Genomic DNA, 20168 nt, shown 5'->3' with positions numbered 1-20168 from the left:
CCCAGGCCCAGCACTTTGCGTTTCCGGAAATTTCCAGGGAAAACAGAGGGTGCAGGAAGGTGCTCCATTCTGGAAACTCACGAGTTTCCCTGAGTCTGAGTACTGAGAGCTGGTCTGGGGCAAAATCTGAGGCAAAATTGAGGAAATCGACAAAATACCCAGGCGGTCGCAGGGTAAATTCCAGGTATACACGGGTTCTCCGCAAAATTCCCGGCATTTTGCCGATTTGGCCTAAAATTTGGCTGATTTTGGGCCCAAACCAGCCTCAGACTCGGCTCGCAGAGCCCAAAATTTGACGATTTCCACGGTGCACGGAGTTTTCCCGGGAAAATAGAGAGGAAAAGAAAGTGTAGGAAAAAAGGAAAGGAAAACAGACGCGAGACGGGGTGCGAGAGGAAAACCTGGTACAGCCTAAGGCGTGGCGCGCGGGTCGGTGTTTCTTCCATGTGTGTACTTGTTTGTAAATCCAACGGGACCCGGAAAAGAAAGAAAACAGACAAACCAAGGGACAGGACACACACGCGGGGAGTCATAAAATTCTTATTTCACGAGTGGGCAGCTCAGGACAGCGTGCGTTGTGTGCTCCCTTTTTCGAGGCAGCTCCCCCGCGGGATGGCGTGGGCGTCGCGGCGCAGTTCTGCCGTCCAGCCGGCATCGCCATCAGCCCCGACGGGAGTGCACTGTTTGTACCTCGACAACCGCAAGATCCGGCGGGTGGAGGTGGCGACGGGCGCTGTGACGACGCTCGCGGGCAGTGGCACCAGTGGCAGCGCTGATGGCGTGGGCGACGCGGCGGGGCAGTTCTACTGCCCAATTGGCATCGCCATCAGCCCAGACGGGGGCGCCCTGTTTGTGGCGGACCATGACAACCACAAGATGCCGACGACCCTCGGGATCCGAGCTCGGAATGCGACCTGTGACGTGTGGGCCAAAAAATTCTTTATTGGAGTGGGCCGCTCACGACGGCGCGCGACTCATGCCCTCGCGTACGGCAGGCACCGAGCTGACAGCCGCGTCAACCTCGGACGCCCGAGACTGCGCCGTGTTTGTCGACGGCGAGGAGCTCCCGTCCACCAGCAAGCCTGGCGGCGACGGTACCGCGGCATCAAACATCTACATTGAGGTCGATCTCTCGACACAGGCCGCCGAGACGGCCGCACGCAGACGCGATCCCTTCCCGGGGCAGCTGGACGCCGCGCCTACGGCAGGCTACACGACCGTCCGCGGCGTGCTCTCGAGCAGGTACATGCTCTCGCAGGTCCTCTTCAACATGGTTGGCTCGGCCACCGGGCCTCTGCTGTGCTTCTACCTCCTCTTTGGTGTCATATCCACGGGCCCGTACAGCTGGGACGCGCCCGAGGTGCGCCCCTCTCGATTGCCGCCCCGCCCCCACCACCAAGCCCCGCAGACCCCTCTCGAACGCCGCACCAGGTCATCGGGCCGATCCTGGGCTCGCCCTTCTTCGCCTCCTTCCTATGCCCGCTGCTTGCGCCGGCCGGCCTCCCCGAGGCGACGGCCTGGGGCTTTGCCAAGGTCCCTCTCACCGCAACCGCGCGCTACGCGCGCCTCTTCCCGTTCCTGGGCACGCACCCCGCCTGGCGGCACTCGCTGCTGCGGCACATGCTTGTCGGCGCGCAGGTGTCGGTCCTCGCCTGGCCGACGGCGCTGCTCTTTGCGCGCTTCGTCCTCGGCCCGACTCTCTCCACCTGGACGCAGATCCTGGGCGGCGTCGGCTACTGCGTGCTGCTCGCGCCGCCCATCACGCTGCTCGCGCTGCTCTCGCTCGCGGTGGAGCCGCATTATGCGCGCGCCGTCGACGGACTCTCCTTCGACCCGAGCCCGTGCAGGCGGCTCTGGCTGCGGGTGGGCTGGTGCCTTCGCCTGATCTGGTGATATTTGCGGGAAACCGCGCGCTGAGGTTAATACTGTCATCTGTCACCACACCTCTCGCTCTCTCCTCACTCCTGTGAGCACTTTCGTACTCTCCACGTGTGTTTTGCGTGTGTGTGTATGGGCGTTTGCGAACGTTTGCATATGTGACTGTATCACGACTCCGGGGGCTCCCCGGCGCGACCCCGAGGCGGGCCACCCCAGTCGCACTGTCCCCACCACGAGCGGTCCCCACTGACCCGCGTCTCCGTGGCCCCTTCGCCCCTCCAGCCTCTCGCGACGTATTCAACACATAGGCACAGGCGTGGGACTCAGCGCCCTGCATGTACACCTCTCCAGACTCCACACACGGCGGCAGCTTGCGCATCGGGACCAAGGTTCGGCGAGGGTGTTAGACAGTCACGCGAGCAAAGCGCAGCACGGCTCACGCCCCCTTGCTGCTGCAAGCGACAGGCTTGCCAAAGGCGGCGAAGAGGCGCGAGGCGGCCCGCTCGAGCGGCGGCGCGAGCTTCAGCAGCCTGTCGACATTGATCGTCGGGGCCGCGTAGTTGGTTGTCAGCTTGCGATGGTGGTCAAAGTGATCGGCGGTAGAGACGCCGATCCACGGGACGACGCGGTGGGAGAGAGATTCGAGCCACGGCGTGTGGATCAGGTTGTTGATGTGCCCGATGGCGAGACCCGCGACGGCGATCGTCTCCATCGGAACGGGCTGCATCAGGACGCCGGCGATGATGAATGGGATCAGATAGGCGAACATGTACTCGACTTGCGTGACGGCCGACGCGGCGATCGGGCAGATGTGGACGTTGAAGCGGTGGTGATACTTGTGTGCCCAGTAGAGGGTCTTGGTGTGCATGGCTCGGTGCGTGCAGTAGTACCCTGCCGAGTGGATGGCGACGCAGCTCGCATAGTGCAGAACCCGCTCCGCCGGAGTGAACTGGATCGAGGGCGAGGCGAAGAGCCGCACGCCGACCGCGTAGACAATGGGCGCGAGCATGCAGTGGTTGACGACGTTGTACAGCCACGCCTTGGCGTACAGCTCCACGCCGTTCTTGGACTTGAGGATCGAGCGAACGGTGTCGACGACCGTCAGCTCGAGCAGCGCAGCGGCGAGGAATATGGAGCCGGCGACGAGGAGGCCTTCGTAGAGGAGCTCCTGGGTGGTCGGCCACTCTGCTTGCGCGCGTGTGTATCGGTCGATGGTGGCGTTGCTCGCGTACAGGAAATCCATCAGTGTTCGTAGCACACGTTGGCACGGGATGGAGGTCGTGCTTCGGTCCGGCCAGCGCCGCGAGTTCGCTGTCGAGATGATTTCGACGATCGCCTTCTTTTTAATGTTTTGTAGCTCTAACGTACATTCCCAGCTCTGACGCACATGTACATTCCCGCAGTTTTTTGACTGTTGTAGAGGTTCTTGTCGGTGGCTCCCCTGCGTTCTCAGGGCGCAGGAAGGCGCCTAGGAATCCTACTTTCACGTCGTCTGGGCCGGGGACGACGCCTGTCTCTCCTACATCTATGCATTGAAGTGTGTGACTGTCCGTTCCGTGGCAGGCTCCGGTGCCGGATCGTACGAGCTCGTAGTCCGAGTGAATCTCCTTCCTCCACATCCTTCGCGCACGCACATCTGCTCCGCGGAGCCGCCAGGCGCCCGCCCCGGCGATTCGCTCGTCCTGTCGCGCACGATGTCGATCCCCGACGTCAAGCCCACGCCCAAGGCCGCCGAAGAAATTCCGGCAGAGGGCTCCTCCGATCAGCCCCACCGCCAAGTCCGCCGCCGGCGCAAGAGCGGCGAGGTGCTCATGGCGAGGCAGGCGACCGTCGGCGCTGGCCTGAATCAGCTCGATTCAATGATTGGCGAGATGTACGACATCAAGCAGGCGACTCTTCCGACCACAAGGTCAGTGGGACACCGCTCGGCCGCCTCCTTTCTGCTGACCTCGGCGCTCGTGCTGGCGCTCAGCGTGCTGCTTCCCATGGTCACACACCCACGCGAGCTGCTCGAGGCCGCGGGCTGGCAGCCGTCGGTGTGCGACGACTCATGCGTGCACGCCAACGACGGCGCGTGCGACGACGGCGGCGCCTGCCGGGACGGCTCCGACTGCGGAGCATGCGGCGCCCGCGAGGCGTCCCTTCCGGTCCCGAGCTGGGCGGTCATCGTCGCCTCACTGGTGTCAATTGCCGTGCTCTCGCTCGGCGTGAGCACGGTGGGCGAGATGGCGCGGTCTGCTGGCGGCTCGTGGGGGCGCGTGCCGCTGACGGACGCCACGCTGGGCACGGCCGTGCTCAACAAGTTTGCAAACAGCGCGCAGGTGCGCGAGAAGGGGCTCAAGGTGCTGCAGTACGTGCTCAAGGCAGGCGCCTACTCGCGCCTCTTCTCTGCGGGCCTGACGAAGCAGCTCAAGGACCTCTCCAAGGCAACCTCGACCGCGCGCCGCTTCTTCAAGTTTTGCCGCTGGGTCAAGCACTTTGAGGACCGCGTCCTAGACACCTCTAGACACCTCCTTGTCACTTCCAAGACACCTGTCACTTCCAGACACCTCAGGGCACTGGCACTAGGACAGGGCCGCCGCGATAGCCCACACTCACCCTCGCCTCACCTCCACGCTCCTCGCCCGACCTCAGGACCTGAGCGAGGCGCGCGATCAGAGCGACCGCGTGATGCGCCTCCTGCTGTATTTCCGCGTCGCGGCCAACTTCGGCGCCGACTGGGCGGAGGATGTCTGCTCGCTCGAGCGCGTCGGCATCCTGCCCGCGGGCACGCTGAGCGTTGAGTTCATGCTCTTCGCAGAGTACTGCCAGCTCGCGCTCGCCCTCGTCGAGATCTGGGTCACGTCGGCCCGGGCGAGAAGGGAGGCCGAGCTGTCGCTGCTCGCCGAGGAGGCGGGCGTCGCCGCGCCCAAGCTCCTCTCGCAGCAGCGCAAGCTCGCCCTCGTGCGGCTCGAGCTGGTAAAGTTCGTGTCAGACGTCGGCAAGGCCATCTTTGACTGCGAGCTCTACTTCGCGCACGAGGGTGTCTTCATTGGCTGCGCTCTCTTCTCCGGCATCCTCTCGACGCACAAGAACATGTTCAAGATTCTGAAGTGAGCGGCGGGGGCGTGATCCATGTCTTGACGTACTGCCGATATCGGCCCGGCGACGCGCCGCCGCCGCTCTTGTGAGGCTTGGAGCTGATCAGGCGGTGCGCTTGAAATACGTCGAGGGAATTCTGTCAACCCCTTCCTAGACGAGTACAGCTAAAGAGTACCCGGGGCGAACCACAACCAGGAAATACGTCATGGGGACCTGTTCCTTTTTACCCACCTCACCACAGTAGAGAGGTGTCCGTTTTTATTTATTTATGGGGGCGCCCGCCAGGCGTCCCCACTTTTTTGTAAAGCCGTATCACAGCTGCGAGGGCCAACCAAGGCTAGGGATTCGGAGCGCGGTCAGATTGGTATCACTGGTTGGGTAGTAGTCTAAGTTCTGAGCCTCGAGGCTGAGCGGGTCTAAGTGTGACTAGTCACGCTGGGGTGCTTACGCGGTCTAAGATCAGCGAGAGCCTCTTACATCGGCTAAGTCGGCCGTGGCACAGCCTGGGGCCAAGAGGCTCCCACCGTGATCAACGATACGGCGCTAGCCCTCAAATTTTCTTCGCCTGCGGCGGGCGCCTTCTAATCCGGATCGATCCTCCTCATGCCTCAGCAATCGCCGCCTCAGCATCCTCCTCTTCCGATTCTCGTTGCTCTTCTTGAGCGCAATCTCTAGCCAAACATTTCTCACATAAATAGCCTCAAGCTCAAACAAACGCATGTCAGAGAAGCCTGTGTATGCTGGTCCTCTTTGAACGATCCGCGCGTGAGGTAGATCTAGCATAGGGCCTTGTTGGCAGCAGCCAGCTTGTTGCGCTGCTTCGCGTTGCGATGAGCTGATTGGGATCGCACAAGTGCATGCCAAGCACCGCCACGATCTTGAAGCAGAACACATCGCAACCGCATCGTCCGCACTGCCATCGGCATGCCGCGCCCGCCGCTTCGCCGCAGCCGCCTTAAGGCACGCATAGCGGCAGCACATGGTACGGTGCGCGTACTTGAGCAGGAGTTGCGCGCCGCAAGTAGCGCACTGGCCCTGGGACAAGGCGATATGGCGTCGTGCGCGGCATACGTTGGTCGGGACGCGTCCAGGTATTTTTCGGGTAAACCTGGACTTTTGCAGGTATACCCGGGTTTTACCCGGATTTGGCCTTGTGCCGTCTAAGTTCATGGCCCCCGACCATACAGCGTCTAAGTCCGAGCCCGGCTCCGTGCGGGGGCTAAGTTGAGCGCTTGCTCGCTGCAGAGGCTAAGTGTAGAGCGACCCTCTAGCCCTACTACCCAACCATTTTGGTATCGAGCGGTCAAAATAGGTACCTGGGCCGCAGGCCGGCGCGCAGCGCCACGCCGCAGGCGTCCGCCGGAGGCCCGCCGGAGGCTCTTGCTGCGGCCACATTCTGGCAAGATTTCACCTGAGAGACCTGTCCATCTGCACCGCTGTCCGCTGTCTCAGCTGTCTGAGTCTGTCCTTTTCTTTCTTGAGCACTTGAAAGCACTGGATAGGATCGATTCCGCATGGTACGGGACCACTCGATCGTCTCGGCTCTCGCCCTCCCTCGCTAACGCTATCGCAGCGCACTCCCACTCGCCGTCTCCGTCTGTGAGCCCCTAGCGCAGCGGCCAGCGCGAACTCGCCGTCTGAGCCTAGCGCAGCGCGAACTCGCTCTGAGCCTAGCGCAGCGCCTCGGACATCACCATTTTGGCTCGCCAACAAGCCCTCCGCGCCCCCACACCGTTAGGATAAGACTTTTTTCTTTTGGGGGGGGGCGATGTCGCTCAACTGCTGATGAGCTACGAGCTCGTATGCCACTTCGCCGCCTGTGTTTGGGTTTCTATGTTTGCGATTTGGACTTTACTATTTTTCTTTTTCCCTCTTTTTTAGTAGGGAGCTGGCCTTGCCATACCGTCCGCCTTGCGAGCGTGCTCACGCACGATCCTGGGCTCGTGCTTGCACGCGGTCGCAGCGTCATCAAGGCTCCACGCCACGACAGGTCCGGCCGGGCCATGCGCATGCCGGGTGGCGTCCTCGCAACATCTGGAGAGGTGGGCAAGGCCTCTGAGGAGGCGTACGGCGTGCTGACGGTGAGCAGCAAGATCGCTTCCGCGGCGCCAAAGCGGCGTGCGCGCGGCGGCAAGGCCAGCCGCGCGCGCCGGCTCGAGAACTTCCGGCAGCACAAGGCTGCGGCACCTGCGGCTGCTCTTGCGATCAAATGGGAGCAGCTCGCCTCTTGCGTCAGCAACGCGCGACTCTGCGCGACGGCGCGCGAGCGGCCTGGGTGCGCATGCGCGCCGCCCGCGCGAAGATCGGCGCGGCGGTAGAGCAGACTGCGCATGTCGATGCAGCAGGAGGTTGCCACCCATCAGGCTCTCACACCACAGCACAGGCGCCGTCGAGCTCTCGCAGCCGCGCTGCACAATGCTCCAGCTCAGGAGGGCCCCCTGCTTCTCGCAGCTTTGTGCAGCGCAACGAGCGGGCAGCGCTGCACCAGGCGGACCCACGGCGTGCTCAGCGAGCCGCGAGCGAGGCGGAGGCAGGCCGAGTGAGCGCGAGCCGCATCGGCGCCCATGTCCCGCGCAGCGGCGAGCGAGCGGCACGGAGGAGTGCAATGTCGCGCATTGCGAAACGGTTTCTGCGAGTTCACTTTTCTACCTGAGCACTTGGAGCACTTGGAGTGCAGTCATCCAGGGCCGGGGAGCTCGGATCTTGGAGCACTTGGAGTGCAGTCGGTAACCTCACATCCAGGGCCGGTGAGCTGAGAAGCGCATCCAGCGGGCCGGATGATCGGTATCGGGCTACGGGCTAGAGAGCCCTGACCCCTAGCTAGGGGGGGGGCGCGCATTCGCAGGGCAAGGGCCTTAAAGTAAACACGGGTCTCCGAGGGTTAGTTCTGCGCTTTGGGTGTCCCCTAGCGGCGGAACGCCCCCTCTACTCGGAGCTAGTAAACACCAGACACTAGACACGAGCATGACGTACACTCTCACCCGACATCGCCACTCAGGGCTCCTCCGCCCGATCTCCCCACCCCCCATCCGAGGGGGCTCCCCTCTCCTCCCGGTCCTCCCTCCTGTTCGATTTCCGATGGTTCGGCGTCGGCTGCGGAGCCCGCATTCCCCTCTTATACTTCTTCGACCGCGGCCTCGCCGCCGTCTCGTCTTCGGGGGCTATTCGGATCCCTCTTTTTTTGTCGACAGCAACCCCGCCATGTCGCTCGATGTCGCTGAGTCGGCGCGTGTGCTGCTGCTGACAGGCCCAATCTGACTGACGGTGCGAGAGCGCGGCCTCGACATGGCTGCGGCGTCATCCGTCGATCATGGCGGAACCGCGCTGGCGGCGGCTCTTGTTGCCGCCTATGTAGGCCTTGTGCTTGGGCTGAGAGGTCCGCTCGAGCGTCACTTTGGAGAGCAGGTGGAAGGGTACTTTGCAAACGGCGCGCCGCGCTGGCGCTGCGCGCTCGGCCTCCCGACGCAGGTCGGCACCCTCCCGCTGCTCCTTGGGTGCGCTGTGGTGGCCCACCGTTTTGACGTGCAGCGGTGGGGCGAGCGGACCTCTCATGGCAAGCTGTGCAGCGTGGGCGAGCGGGCGTTTGTCGCCGTCTTCCCCGCGTTCCTCCTCCTCGACTGGCAGATCTGCGACGTCCGCGTCCTGCTGGCGGCTCACCACGTCGTCTGCCTCGCCGGGCACGCCTGCGCCGTGCTCCTGTCGGCGGGCTTCCCCTGAGCGGCATCGCGTTCCCTTCTCGGAGCCGTCCACCCGCCCTCCTCTTCTCCCATAGGCGGGCTTCCCCTGGTATTTTCTGGGCGTGTGCGCCCTCGAGCTCGGCTCGGCCAGCTGCAACCTCTTTTGCCTCTATCCCTCCTCGCCCACGCTCTTAGCCCTGTACGAGGTCGCCATGAGCGCCTCGAACCTCGCCGCCCTCGTCTGCGCGTGGCGGTGGGTCGCCGCACTCGACGGGATCGATGCGTCTGTGTCTCGCCGCCGGCTCTGCCAGGCCTTTGGCGCGCTGCTCTCGCTGCTGCTGGTAGCGGCCAGGCAGTGGGAGACAATCAAGGCGCACCGGCACCACAGTGGGGCGCTTGCGCCTTGAGCCGCGGGGATGCGCGCCGTCTCGCGCTGCACGCAGGCTTGGGTCCCTTTCAGAGGCGAACCGAGGACGCGGTTTTGCTGCTCGATTTTTTGCTGCTCGATTTTTGCATGCGCGCGGGGTTTTTTCGCTTTTTGCCATTTTCCAACACGCCGCCAAACCTTTTTTATTTACGTATACGTGTGTTGCTGTATGTTGTTTGTCGGTGCGTGCGTGCAATCAGCAATGCGTCCCCCTTAATTTTGCTGGTGGTGTCTTTTTCGCTGGTGGCGTGATAGAATTTGCTGATGATATGACACCCGCTCGCGCGCGATTTCGTGGGGCCCGACTCCCAGAGACAGCCCTCCCCGGGCCAGGGCGGCTCCGCAACACCCTCGCGGCCCCGGCGCCGCCTCTGGCTCTCTCATGGCGGCGTCGTGTACGCCACGACCAGCTTCCACTGGCCCATCGTGAGCCCGTCGAGCTGGTCCTTTGCGGCGGCGGCCGAGGCGATGTTTGTCAGGTTGACCTGCGCGCCCTCGCCCGGCTTGATCTGGATCGACTCGACCTCGCCAAACTGGCGGAAGAGGGCGCCGAGCTGGTCGGCCGAGGTTGCGTCCGAGATGTTGCGCACCGCGAGGTGGCGCGAGGCGCCGTGCTCGCGCACGAGGCGCAGCACGTGCGGCTCCACCGGTCCGGGCGCCTTTGCCCAGTTGAGAAAGATGCGGTTGCCGCGCAGGTGCGGCTGCTGGGCCTGGCCAGACTGCCAAAACGCGTAGGCGTCCTCGTCGCGCAAAAAGTTGAGGAAGCCGTACGAGGCGCCCATCATCATCCGCATCGACTCGAGCGGCCCGAACCCGCGCCCGAGCGACGCGATCTCCTGCGGTGCGGCGGGGCGCGTGCGGTGGGGCGCGCGTGCGGTGTTGGCGGGGGGGGGGGGGGGGGTTCCCCGCGCGCGGGTCGTCGGCGGCGCGGTGTTGGCGTGGGCGTCGGCGGCGGTGTGGGTGAGGGTGCGTGGTGCGAGAGAGAGAGGAGCGCGCGCCTCCATCGTCGTCCCGACGGGCAAGTTGCCCACGTACACAGAGCGCGACGCCTGCAGGTTGCGCGGGTCGGGTTTGCCGCCCGCCATCCCGCCCATCCCGCCGCCGCCCATCATGCCGCCGCCCATCCCGCCGCCGCCCATCATGCCGCCGCCGCGCCCGCCGCCCATCATCATCCCGCCGCCGCCGCCCCGGCCGCCGCCCGCGCCGCCGCCGCCGCCCGGCCGCGAGTTGCGAGCCGGGGAAGAGAAGGTCACCTGCACCGGCGCCGACGCCTCCGGTGCGTCGGCGGGCAGCGACGGGCACAAATCGCGGCCGGTGGCGCCGTCCGCGTACCGCTTGTGCGCGGCGACGGCGGCCTCGACGTTGCAAAAGTTGATGTAGCCCGTCGCCTGTGGGGAGGGCCCGAGGAGAACTGTCAGGGAAAGCTCCACCGGGTGCCGCAAGGGGCTGCTCGCAGCGACGCCGTCTGCCGCAGCACGCGGATCGACTCGATGGGGCCGAACTGCGAGAAGACCGCGTTCAGCGCGGCGAGCTCGGTCGCGGCGGGCAGCGGCACCAGCTGCAGGTTGCGCGTGGCGCCGGCGCTGATCGCGTCGGCGAGCTCGGGCGGGATCGGCTTGGCTTTGCCCCACGAGAGCTCCGCGGTCTGGTCGTGGAGCTTGACGGACGCCTTGGAGGCGAGGAGCGCGCCGGCGTCGTACGCGGAGACGAAGGCGACCAGCGCCTCCCCTCGCTCGTGGTTGATGCGGATCGACTCGAGCGGGCCCGCGCCGCCAACCTGCAGGGGGGCGAAGGGGGAGGGGGGGGGGGCGGGGGGAGGTGCGTCGGTGGAGGCGGCGGGAGTCTCCGGGAGCGCCGCCCGCACCTCGGGGGGGAGACTCGGGGAGGAGACACTGTGATTCTCATACGACAGTACCTGGGCCGGATGTGTTTGTGCCGCACCTCAATAGCAGTACTAATCATACTCATAAGGACGATAATCTAGGGTCGTCGGGTGTGCCGCACGCCTCGGCGACGAGCTCCTCGTGCGTCGTCTGCGGGTGGACGCCCTTGACGAAGATGGCGCGCGAGAGGGGCTCGACGCCGCCGCCGCCCATCAGCCCGCCGCCGCCGAGCCCGCCCCCCATCATCAGCCCGCCGCCGCCGAGCCCGCCGCCCATGCCACCCAAGCCTCCACCCAAGCCTCCACCCAGACCCCCACCCAAGCCTCCACCCAGACCTCCCAACGTCCCGCCGCCCAGCGTTCCGCCGCCGAGCCCGCCGCTGCCGAGTGTGCCCATGCCGAGCCCGCCGCCACCGAGCCCGCCGCCACCGAGCCCGCCGCCACCAAGCCCGCCGCCACCGAGCCCGCCGCCCATCCCGAGCCCTCCGAGTGTGCTGCCCGCGCTGCCAGCGGCGGCACGCGGGTCGCCAGACCCGCAGCCGCCGCCGCCGCCGCCCAGCCTCGGGTCGCCGCCGCCGCCGCGCGGATCGCCGCCGCCGCCGCGCGGATCGCCGCCGCCGCCGCGCGGATCGCCGCCGCCGCCGCGCGGATCGCCGCCGCCGCCGCGCGGATCGCCGCCGTTGGCCGCAGCCGCGGCGCGCGGGTCGCCGCTCCCCGCGGCTGCGCGAGGATCGTCGCCGCCCGCAGAGGGAGCTGCCTCGCCTCCCTCTGCTGGGCCGCCGCCGCCGCCGCCGCCTCCGCCGCCTCCGCCGCCTCCGCCGCCGCCGTCACCGCCTCCTCCGCCCGAGATGGCGGAGACGAGTGCAGCCTGCGCGCCCTGGACGCCGTTCGTGGCCGCGCCTCGCTCCACGGCGCCGAGCAGCGCCTCTGCCGCCTGCATCCCTCCGCCCGAGAGGTGCGCCATGAGCGCGCTCTGCATCGCCGTGCTGCTGCTGAGAGCGCTGAAGAGGGGAGGGAAGGCCTGCAGCTTGGAGAGGACCATCGCCAACGAGTTGGCGGCGCCACCGCCGCCCATCCCACCGCCGCCCATCCCGCCGCCGCCCATCCCTCCGCCCATCCCTCCTCCCATCCCTCCTCCCATCCCTCCTCCCATGCCGCCGCCCATCGGCCTGCCTCCCATGCCTCCGCCCATGCCTCCGCCCATGCCGCCTCCCATGCCGCCCGGCTGCGGGCGCGACATGGCGATGGCCTTCGGCAGCTTGCAGCGGTTGCACGCCATCTTGTCGGCGTAGTTGTGGTTGTTGCACGAGTTGCACATCCAGTCGCCGGGGCGTGCGTTGCGGGGCAGGCGTGGGTCTCGCTGCATCATGTGGCTCTGCATCATGGGGTTGCCCATCATGTTGCCGCCCATCATGCTGCCTGTGGAGGGAGGGGGCCGAGGGATGGGTCGGCAGTGGAGAGGGGCGAGGGGCGAGGAGCGAGGGCGAGGGGGCGAGGGAGGGAGGGTGGCGGCGATGCCAGGCGCGTCTCGCCTGGCATCATGTTGTTCTGCATCATGTTGTTCTGCATCATGTTGCCTCCCATCATGTTGCCTCCCGCCATCATCCCCCTCGGCCCGCCGCCGCCGGGCATGCCTCCCATGCCCGTGCCTCCGCCCATCCCGCCTGCGCGCGGAGAGAGCTCGAGCTCAGGCGAGGCCGGGCTGCAGGCGGCAAGGTGTGTGCGGCCGCGCCTTGCATCTGCATGCCCTGCATGCCGCCCTGCATACCTCCCATCGGCATGCTCTGCATACCCGGCATACCCGACATGCCTGCGGGGGCGGCGGCCGCACCGGTCAGCCCCATCCGCGCGAGCGCCGTGCGCGCGGGCGCCTTGCATGCCTGGCATCCCGCCCTGCCCGAGCTGGCCGCCCATCGGCATGCCGCCACCGAGGGTCTTCATCCCGCCCAGGCCGCCCGGCGCTGCCATGGAGCCGCCGGCGCTCTCGCACTGGCCGCCGCCGGGGCTGCCGCTCTGGCCGTCGCCAGCAGCCTGGCCGCCGCCCGCCCCCTGCGGCTCTCCGGCGCTGTCCGACTGCGGACCGTCCGTGAGGCCCTCGCCGCCAGCGGCTGCCGCCTTGCTCAGGAGCTGATTGAGCGACGAGTCGTCGAGCGAGCGCAGCTTCTTGGCAAGCACTGTGCGGGCGAGGGCGGGATAAGTGCAATGTAAGTGCGTCGCCGAGAGTAGGGCGCACGCACTTGCAGCGACGCTCGATGGCGCCACCTCGGAGGGCTCACGCTTCTCGCCCACCGCGGGCATCATGCTTTCTTCCGCTCCGCCTCCGGAGGACGAGGGGCTGGTGCGGGCTCACAAGACGCTGGCGAGTACAGCCACGCCTGCATTCACAGCCTTGTTATTGAGAAGAAAGTACCTCCACGGCGGCGGCGCGGCGCGGCGGCGGGCGGTGCGAGGCGGCGGCAATGCGAGGCAGCGGGCGACGCAGGGCGGGGCGGCGCGGCGGCGGGTGGTCTAAATACTTATTAATTAATTAATAATGAATTAATAATCATCGGGCGGCGGCGCGGCGCGGCGGCGGGCGGCGCGGAGCGGGGCGGCGAGACCATCTGTACTGAACGGGCCAGCTAGCTGGCCTTTGAGTCAGCGCAATGGTCGCGCCGCCCTCGACTCAAGGGGCTGCCTTCCACCCGTCGCTGCTCAGGCCGGGGGAGGGGGAAAGATCTCCTGTTCCGCGGAACGCGAGCAGGCCCCTCCTTGCCCGGTCTGGATGCAGGGCGGTGGTCGTGCCATCGGCGCTTCGTACACAACCACCACGCCGCAACCGTCGCCGGCGCGCGACACGTTCCCGTAGGCCGGACTGTCCTCGTCGAGAGTGTGTGCCGCCAAGGCGGGACGCACTCAGGGACGGTGCCGACGGGACGCGGCTCGAGAGACGACTCCCGCGAAGGCACGGCTGGCATCCGTGGCGTGGGGCTCGTCTTCGAAAAGTCGGGCATGGCTCTACCCGCAACTTTCTCGCTAACACGCGCGCACCACCGAGCCTGCGGTGGGCGCGCTGCGGCCGCACGTCTACATGCGTCATAGTGCCACGACGTGCGGCCTAGATTTAGCACACGCGCCTCTGCTCGCATACACACTCATACAATGAATTGTCATCACCCGTGAGTGCGAGATAGGGCTAGCAGTAGGCAGCTAGCCTGTGAGGAGGGCGTCCATAGAATCTCACATGACCCCACACACGGTCTCGTCCGTGCCTCGCCGGGCGGCGAGATTGCTAGAGGTGGAGCAAGCCTGCTCTAGCCTCGCATGTTACTTCCTGTCGTCTGTTGTTTGTTGTGCCCTTGTTTGTTCTCTTGGCACCTTGGAGTGCTGGGGAGGGCGACAGGGAGGATGTGGCCTTGAGTTATGTGTACGCCTACTCAGGGTGTGTGGCAGCCCGCTGACTGTGTGTCTTGTGAGCCTGTTTGTGTCTGTGTGTCGCTCGTGCGTGCCGTCATCAATCTGTCCAGCGTCCACCCACACCGCGTTGGTGTGTCCAGTCCGAGCCTGGCTGTTCTTCACCTTCCTACATACATACATACCCTTTGGGCCGCGATGGTACCATACCATACCCCGGAAAAAGTTGGAACCCTGCGCCGCCGCCCCGATAAAAATTACCAGGGTTTTTTGTTACAGGTACGCCCAAGGGTTAGGGTGGGCGACGGCTAGCACCACACTCCTCTCCTTAAAATCTCTGTGTGGTGGCGGCGTGTGCCGTCCTCCCCCTGTCCTCCCCTCCCTCCCTTGGGTTGCCTCTTTTTTCTCTCTCTTTCTTTTCGGTTCCCACGGCGGCATCGATGCTACTACCGCTCGACCTCTGCGCGCTCAGCGCTCCAAGCGGTCCAGGGGTCTACCATTTAAGTGTGGCTGGCCTCCCCTTGATCGTCCTAGGCGGGCTTCTCCACAGGAGTCGATCTTGGAGAGGGGCAGTGCTCACTCTGCACTCTCTGGCGGCCTACTGTACCCCTCGTGCCAGCGGCTCTCCTCGGCACCAGAGCGCTCCATCCATCAGAACGCCAGAGCCTGTCCTGGCTGGGGCGGGTCCACACGCCCTTACAATCATACGCATAAAAAACCCCGGACTCAATCGATTGTACTGCGGTGGTGTGAGTGAATGCACCCAGAATGCACCATGCAGGCACCATGAGGAAGAGCCACGCAAAAAAGAATTCCTGTGCCCCCTCGGGGAAGGACGTACCAAAAGACGGCTAGCGCATCACACCCTCTCCTTAAAATCCCTGTGTGGTGGCGGCGTGCCGTCGTCCTCCCATCCCTCCCATGGCATGCGCCATGGGGTGTCCGTTTTCTTTCTTTCGTACCAAAAGTACTTCAATTTGGCTCGTTCGTCCCCAGCATCCTCACCAACACCTGCACCTCACTCACATTCAGACACGAGAGCGAGGGCTTGCTTGCTTGGGACAAAAGCAAAACGAGTGTTAGAGTTGTTTGGTATTGCTAAAAATCTCTCTCTCAAAAGCACGAGGCGAGCGAGGGCTTGCTCCTCCGTCGTTTGTCGTTTGTGCGAGCTTGGCCTTGCCCTCGGGTCCGGGGTGCCTCTTGTCCCAAGCAAGCAAGCCCTCGTGAATGTGGGGTGGTGAGGATGCTGGGGACGAACGAGCCAAACGGATTGAAGTACTTTTGTTTGCGTTTTGTTTGTTTGGGATCCTTCCTTCCTTCCCCGCCCGCCCGACCGACCGAGCATGACACGAGCGAGCGACAACCGTGCACTCACTCAGCAGCTCAGCATCAATGGATAATGCACAAACTAATTTCGTTGGCCCAGGAATTCTTGGAGTCGTTTTTGTTATATCTCCGCTGTGGAGATTGACGTCCGTCCGTTTCAACCTTTCAACAAGAGACTTGGACACCAAGGAGCACTTCTCTCATCCTCCAAGTCCTCGCTCACCGCGTCTCCCCTAGCAAGATGGTTGCTGACAAGTCCTCGCTCGACGTCTCCTCCCACACCATCGACGTCTCCTCTCGTGCCGCGACCGTCACCGCCGCCGCCGCTGCCGCTGCCCTCGTCGTTGCCACCCTTGTCGCCGCGCCGCCGCCCAACCTCTCCGCCGTGATCGGCGCCCTGCAGTCCGTGATCGGCGCCCTGCAGTCCATCGACATCGACCGATTTGACCGCTTCATCGCAATGTTTGGTGTCTGGCCCAACAAGGAGATGGTCCTGGCCGGCGACTACGCCGGGTGGTGCATCACGACCCAGTGCCTCGACCAGGCCTTCCAGCTCTCGCGCTCGGAGCTGCGGCTCGGCAGCTTCTCCATCTCCGAGGCGTTCGTGGGCGACTTCTCGCCGATCCGCTACGTCTTCTCGCTCCTGATCGCCGCCGTCCTGGGAAATGTGCTCATCTGGACCACGGGCATCATCGCGCGCCTCCTCTTCACCCACTTTGATGCGAGCAAGTGCAGTCTGCCGAGCCAGCTGCCGTGGCCCGACCCGCCCGGCCAGTCACAGCCGTTCGACGTGCCGGTGATGGAGGCGAGCGAGGAGCAGGTCGCCCGATTCCTGGCCTTCCGCGGCGTCGCACCGCCGGCGGCCGACGCGGCGCGGCGCGAGAAGGCAGCGCGCGAGGCCATGGCGTACATGCAGGAGCTGTGGGACGCCAAGCACAGCGGCTGGTGCCACAAGCGCTACGCGCTCAACGAGAAGGGGCTCGCCTTCCCGTACCGCGCGCCCTTCATGAACGACTGGAACTTTGTCAACGAGCACTCGCCCAGCCTGGCCACCGTCGGCTTCGGGCAAGTCGTGTTTGCCCTCGAGCATTTTATAGTCGGCTCTCTGCTCCCGCTGATCTACCTCTTCCGCGGCGACGACTCGATCTTTTACTTTGTGATGTACGCTGACATGGCGTGGGAGACCTACGACATGCTCGCGATGTTCTACCGGCGGCTGAGCCCGACGGGCGCCGACTACACGATCTCGCGCTACAACAAGGCGATCGACAACGTGATGGTGCCGCACCACATCTTTGGCGTCGGGTTCGAGATGATGGCGCTCATGGCGGGCCCGGGCATCTCCAAGGCCTTCATGGCGCAGGTGCTCATCACGAACCACTTCTCGGGCGGCATGATGCTCCTCGCGATGGCGGTCCACCAGACGCCCGCCATGTCGTGGCCAAAGGCGCTGCTCAACTTCCAGCGGCTCGTCCTCGGCTCCCTCTACGCCACCCGCATCACCTGGTGGGGGCCGATGTCGGTCGCGTGCCTCCGCCTCACGTACATCTACACGGGCGAATTCCCGGACTACATCGCCAACCTCGGCCTGCGCGGACTGGGCTACGAGTACCCGCTCTTCTCGCCTATCTTCCTGGCCGTGTTCGTACTGCTTGTCTTTTACACGCACTTCAACCTCGATCTCGTGCAGGTCAACAAGAAGCTGCTGCGTAAGGCCGAGGGACGTGCCGACGCCGCCACACGTAGTCGCGCGATGTAGTGTGCAAGCGTGTGGGGTGCATGCACAGCGAGGGTATAGACAGGCTCACTCGAGTACTCGCGATGTGTGTGTGTGTGCTGGTGTTGCTATTGTTGCGATCTGATATGCGCGTGTGTGCATTGTGTGATGTGTCGATTGTGTAATAAAGAGAGAACACAATGTATTCTTTGTAAGAAAGAAAGAAAACAGACAACCCTGGAGGGAGGGATGGGAGGACGGCACGCCGCCACCGTATGTAGCAGAGACAAGAGGGCCCACAGCACACACACCAAGAGTACATGTGCTGCACTGGACATCAGAGGGCCAAGGGTTGGATCAAGCAGTGGGAAGGGACTCGAGGTGACGCGCGAGCAGAGACCTACACCTCGCCACCACACAGGGATTTTAAGGAGAGAGAGGAGTGTGGTGCTAGCCGTCGCCCCCCACCCTGCGCTGGCGTCTGCCTCTTCCTCGCCTGTCTCTCTTCGCAGTTTCTCGCCCATTCTCGCAGCGACCTATAAATAAATAAATAGAGCAGTCCTTCATCTCCAGGAGAGATGGGCGACGCACGAACACAGAGGCACAGTGCGCACCCCGCCCCGCTCACAGGGCGTGCATCACACAGGCGTGGACTGTGTGACTCCTCGGGTTTCTGGGACTCGACAGAGGTGTGCTAGTCGCTACAGTCGGACGGCTCCGGCACGTCTGATAGGCAGTTCGGGCTCGAGTGAAGGGCCGCGGTCGCGGTCGCGGCCAGCGCGCGGGGCCTGGCTGGGGCTGCCGGGGTGAATCTCGATCCACGCGCCGGAGCGCGCGTGGTGCTTGAGCAGCCGGGCGGTCGCCGTAGCCACCTCGATCGGCAGCTCGTCGAGCCACTCGGCAAAGGTTCCCTCGTCTTGCGCCGCAGCGTTGAACTGTTCGCCTAGCTAGGCCGTACGCACGGCAAGCCCGGAAGAGCGCCTCATTCGTGATCTCGTCCGGCGACCAGAAAGAAATAAAACCGCCAGCCCAAGGGAGGGATGGGAGGACCTTCATGCGCGGGAAGAAGGGGGGGTTTAAAAATTCTTTGTTGCGAAAATATATGTTGCGAGTCTCTGTCGCTGCACGGCCTCTGTCGCTGCTGCAGCCGACGTCGGCTAGGCAACTGCCGCACTGCCGGCGTGCGGCGTCGTCCGCCGCGCCGGCCGCAGCAGCATCGCTCGAGGAACTGCTCCAGCAGCACCGCATCGCGCCCTCTGCGCCGCTTGCGGCTGACGCCCTCGGGCGGCTGCCGTCCCGACTCGCATTCCTGCAGGGGCTGGGCGTGCCCGACGCGGCGGTGGCGGCAGTGGTGCGCCGCAACCCGTCGGTGCTCTCCACCGAGCCGCAGGCGCTCTCGCCCGGTCTCGACTACTTGCTGTCGCTCGGCGTCGCGGACTTGGGCGGCTCGGTGCGGCGCGCGCCCGACTTGCTGGGCTGTTCGGTGCGGCGTGACCTGGGGCTGAAGGTTGCGATCCTGCAGTCGCTCGGCGTGCGCGATATCGCGCGGTATCTCTCTCGCAACCCGCGCCTCGTCAGCATCGACGTCGAGCGGCAGATGCGACCCGCTGTCGAGCTCCTCTCCTCGATCCCGGAGCTGGAGGCACCGCCAGCGCCCTCCACTCGCCCACCGCAACGCCGCCACTCGCGGGCAGACACACGGGCCGTGAGCGGCGGCGCTCGGCCCTCGCCGTGGCCAGCCTTCGCCACGCGGCGGCCCCTCCCCCCGCCCGCCTGCCTGCGAAGACACACACGCGGCACTGCGGCACACACCTGACACACACCTGACACGCACACGGCTCTGCAGGTCGGGCGAGTGCTCGAGCAGCTCCCGACAGTCGGGCTCAACGCGGAGGCGATCGCGCCGCGGATCGAGTACTACCGCAGCCTCGGCGTGCCGCGCCTCGGCCGCTTCCTCTCTCGCCACCCGCCCCTCCTCGCCTACTCGCTCGAGGCGAACGTGCAGCCCAAGGCCGGCTGGCTCTCGAGAGGAGCAGCGCACGGGTCCACCCTGCCCTCACCCCCCCCCTCCCCCTACTCTAGGTCGCCTGGCTCAAGGAGCAGGGCTTCGGCGACGTGCCGACGCTGCTGAGCAGGAGCGTGGGGCTCCTGCCGTGGATATGGGAGGGGCGGCCCACCCTCGACCCCCCTAGCCGTGTGGAGAAGCTCCCCCTCCCCCCCCTCCCTCCCCCCCCCCTTCAGGAACCCGAGCCTGCTCTCGATGCCGGTCGAGGCCTCTCTCGCGCCAAAGCTCGCCCTGCTCCTCGGACCGCTCGGGCGCCGAGATGTCGCCGAGATGTCGCCGAGATGTCGCCGAGATGTCGCCGAGATGTCGCCGAGATGTCGCCGAGATGTCGCCGAGATGTCGCCGAGATGTCGCCGAGATGTCGCCGTGACGTAGCTCGGCCTCCTCCTCGGACCGCTTGCCCCCCCCCCCCCCCCCTCCATTTCCCCGCGAAATTTCCCGCCGGAAGTACTCAGAGCGCCTCGGCTCGGGCCCCAGGCGGCAGATCGGCGACATCGAGCACTTCCCGCGCATCCTCAACTACTCGGTCGAGCACCTCACGCTGAGGCACGACTTCCTGGCCGCCGCCGGCAAGGCGGGGGCGCACGGCCTCACTCGCACGTACCGCTCGTCGCCGCACACCTTCGCGACCAAGCTCGCAAAGTACGATCCGTCCCTCGCCCCCGCCCCTCGCTCCTCGCCCCGCCCTCGCCCCTCCCCCGCTCAGGCCGTTACCCCGCCCA

The 20168-nt window shown here is 65.4% G+C and overlaps 7 protein-coding genes across 7 annotated transcripts in view; 3 read left to right on the top strand and 4 right to left on the bottom strand.

Annotated features, from left to right (window-relative positions):
- Positions 1–612: 612 nt before the first annotated feature.
- EMIHUDRAFT_245920 (hypothetical protein) lies at positions 613–1893 on the top strand (the record flags this gene model as incomplete). The annotated part of the gene is made up of 3 exons (XM_005767605.1): positions 613–916; positions 996–1360; positions 1432–1893. The coding sequence occupies 3 exons, from the start codon at positions 613–615 to the stop codon at positions 1891–1893; spliced, it is 1131 nt and encodes a 376-aa protein (XP_005767662.1).
- A 421-nt stretch (positions 1894–2314) lies between these two features.
- Positions 2315–3121, bottom strand: EMIHUDRAFT_245919 (hypothetical protein; the record flags this gene model as incomplete). Its single annotated transcript, XM_005767604.1, has 1 exon — positions 2315–3121. The coding sequence occupies one exon, from the start codon at positions 3119–3121 to the stop codon at positions 2315–2317; it is 807 nt and encodes a 268-aa protein (XP_005767661.1).
- Positions 3122–3689: 568 nt separating this feature from the next.
- EMIHUDRAFT_119408 (hypothetical protein) lies at positions 3690–8676 on the top strand (the record flags this gene model as incomplete). The annotated part of the gene is made up of 5 exons (XM_005767603.1): positions 3690–4346; positions 4513–4970; positions 6950–7234; positions 7411–7498; positions 8365–8676. The coding sequence occupies 5 exons, from the start codon at positions 3690–3692 to the stop codon at positions 8674–8676; spliced, it is 1800 nt and encodes a 599-aa protein (XP_005767660.1).
- Positions 8677–9443: 767 nt separating this feature from the next.
- EMIHUDRAFT_245914 (hypothetical protein) lies at positions 9444–12359 on the bottom strand (the record flags this gene model as incomplete). Its single annotated transcript, XM_005767602.1, has 5 exons — positions 9444–9860; positions 10323–10451; positions 10541–10816; positions 11805–11946; positions 12184–12359. 5 exons carry the CDS (start codon positions 12357–12359, stop codon positions 9444–9446), a joined length of 1140 nt encoding a protein of 379 aa, XP_005767659.1.
- A 273-nt stretch (positions 12360–12632) lies between these two features.
- EMIHUDRAFT_245913 (hypothetical protein) lies at positions 12633–13243 on the bottom strand (the record flags this gene model as incomplete). The annotated part of the gene is made up of 3 exons (XM_005767601.1): positions 12633–12705; positions 12777–13119; positions 13183–13243. The coding sequence occupies 3 exons, from the start codon at positions 13241–13243 to the stop codon at positions 12633–12635; spliced, it is 477 nt and encodes a 158-aa protein (XP_005767658.1).
- Positions 13244–18082: 4839 nt separating this feature from the next.
- EMIHUDRAFT_245911 (hypothetical protein) lies at positions 18083–18437 on the bottom strand (the record flags this gene model as incomplete). The annotated part of the gene is made up of 2 exons (XM_005767600.1): positions 18083–18324; positions 18404–18437. The coding sequence occupies 2 exons, from the start codon at positions 18435–18437 to the stop codon at positions 18083–18085; spliced, it is 276 nt and encodes a 91-aa protein (XP_005767657.1).
- Positions 18438–18483: 46 nt separating this feature from the next.
- EMIHUDRAFT_459346 (hypothetical protein) overlaps positions 18484–20168 on the top strand; it is a gene marked incomplete at both ends in the record, with an annotated part of 2295 nt that continues 610 nt past the window's right edge. The window contains 5 exons of the mRNA XM_005767599.1: positions 18484–18990; positions 19228–19392; positions 19464–19516; positions 19623–19697; positions 19924–20088. Coding sequence (XP_005767656.1) covers positions 18484–18990; positions 19228–19392; positions 19464–19516; positions 19623–19697; positions 19924–20088 — 965 coding nt within the window. The remainder of the gene's footprint in view (positions 18991–19227; positions 19393–19463; positions 19517–19622; positions 19698–19923; positions 20089–20168) is intronic.

This window comes from Emiliania huxleyi (assembly GCF_000372725.1).
Source record: "Emiliania huxleyi CCMP1516 unplaced genomic scaffold EMIHUscaffold_482, whole genome shotgun sequence".
NCBI classification, from domain to species: domain Eukaryota; phylum Haptophyta; order Isochrysidales; family Noelaerhabdaceae; genus Emiliania; species Emiliania huxleyi.
Note: the sequence above shows the minus strand (reverse complement) of the source record. Positions and strands in the feature narration are given on the sequence as shown.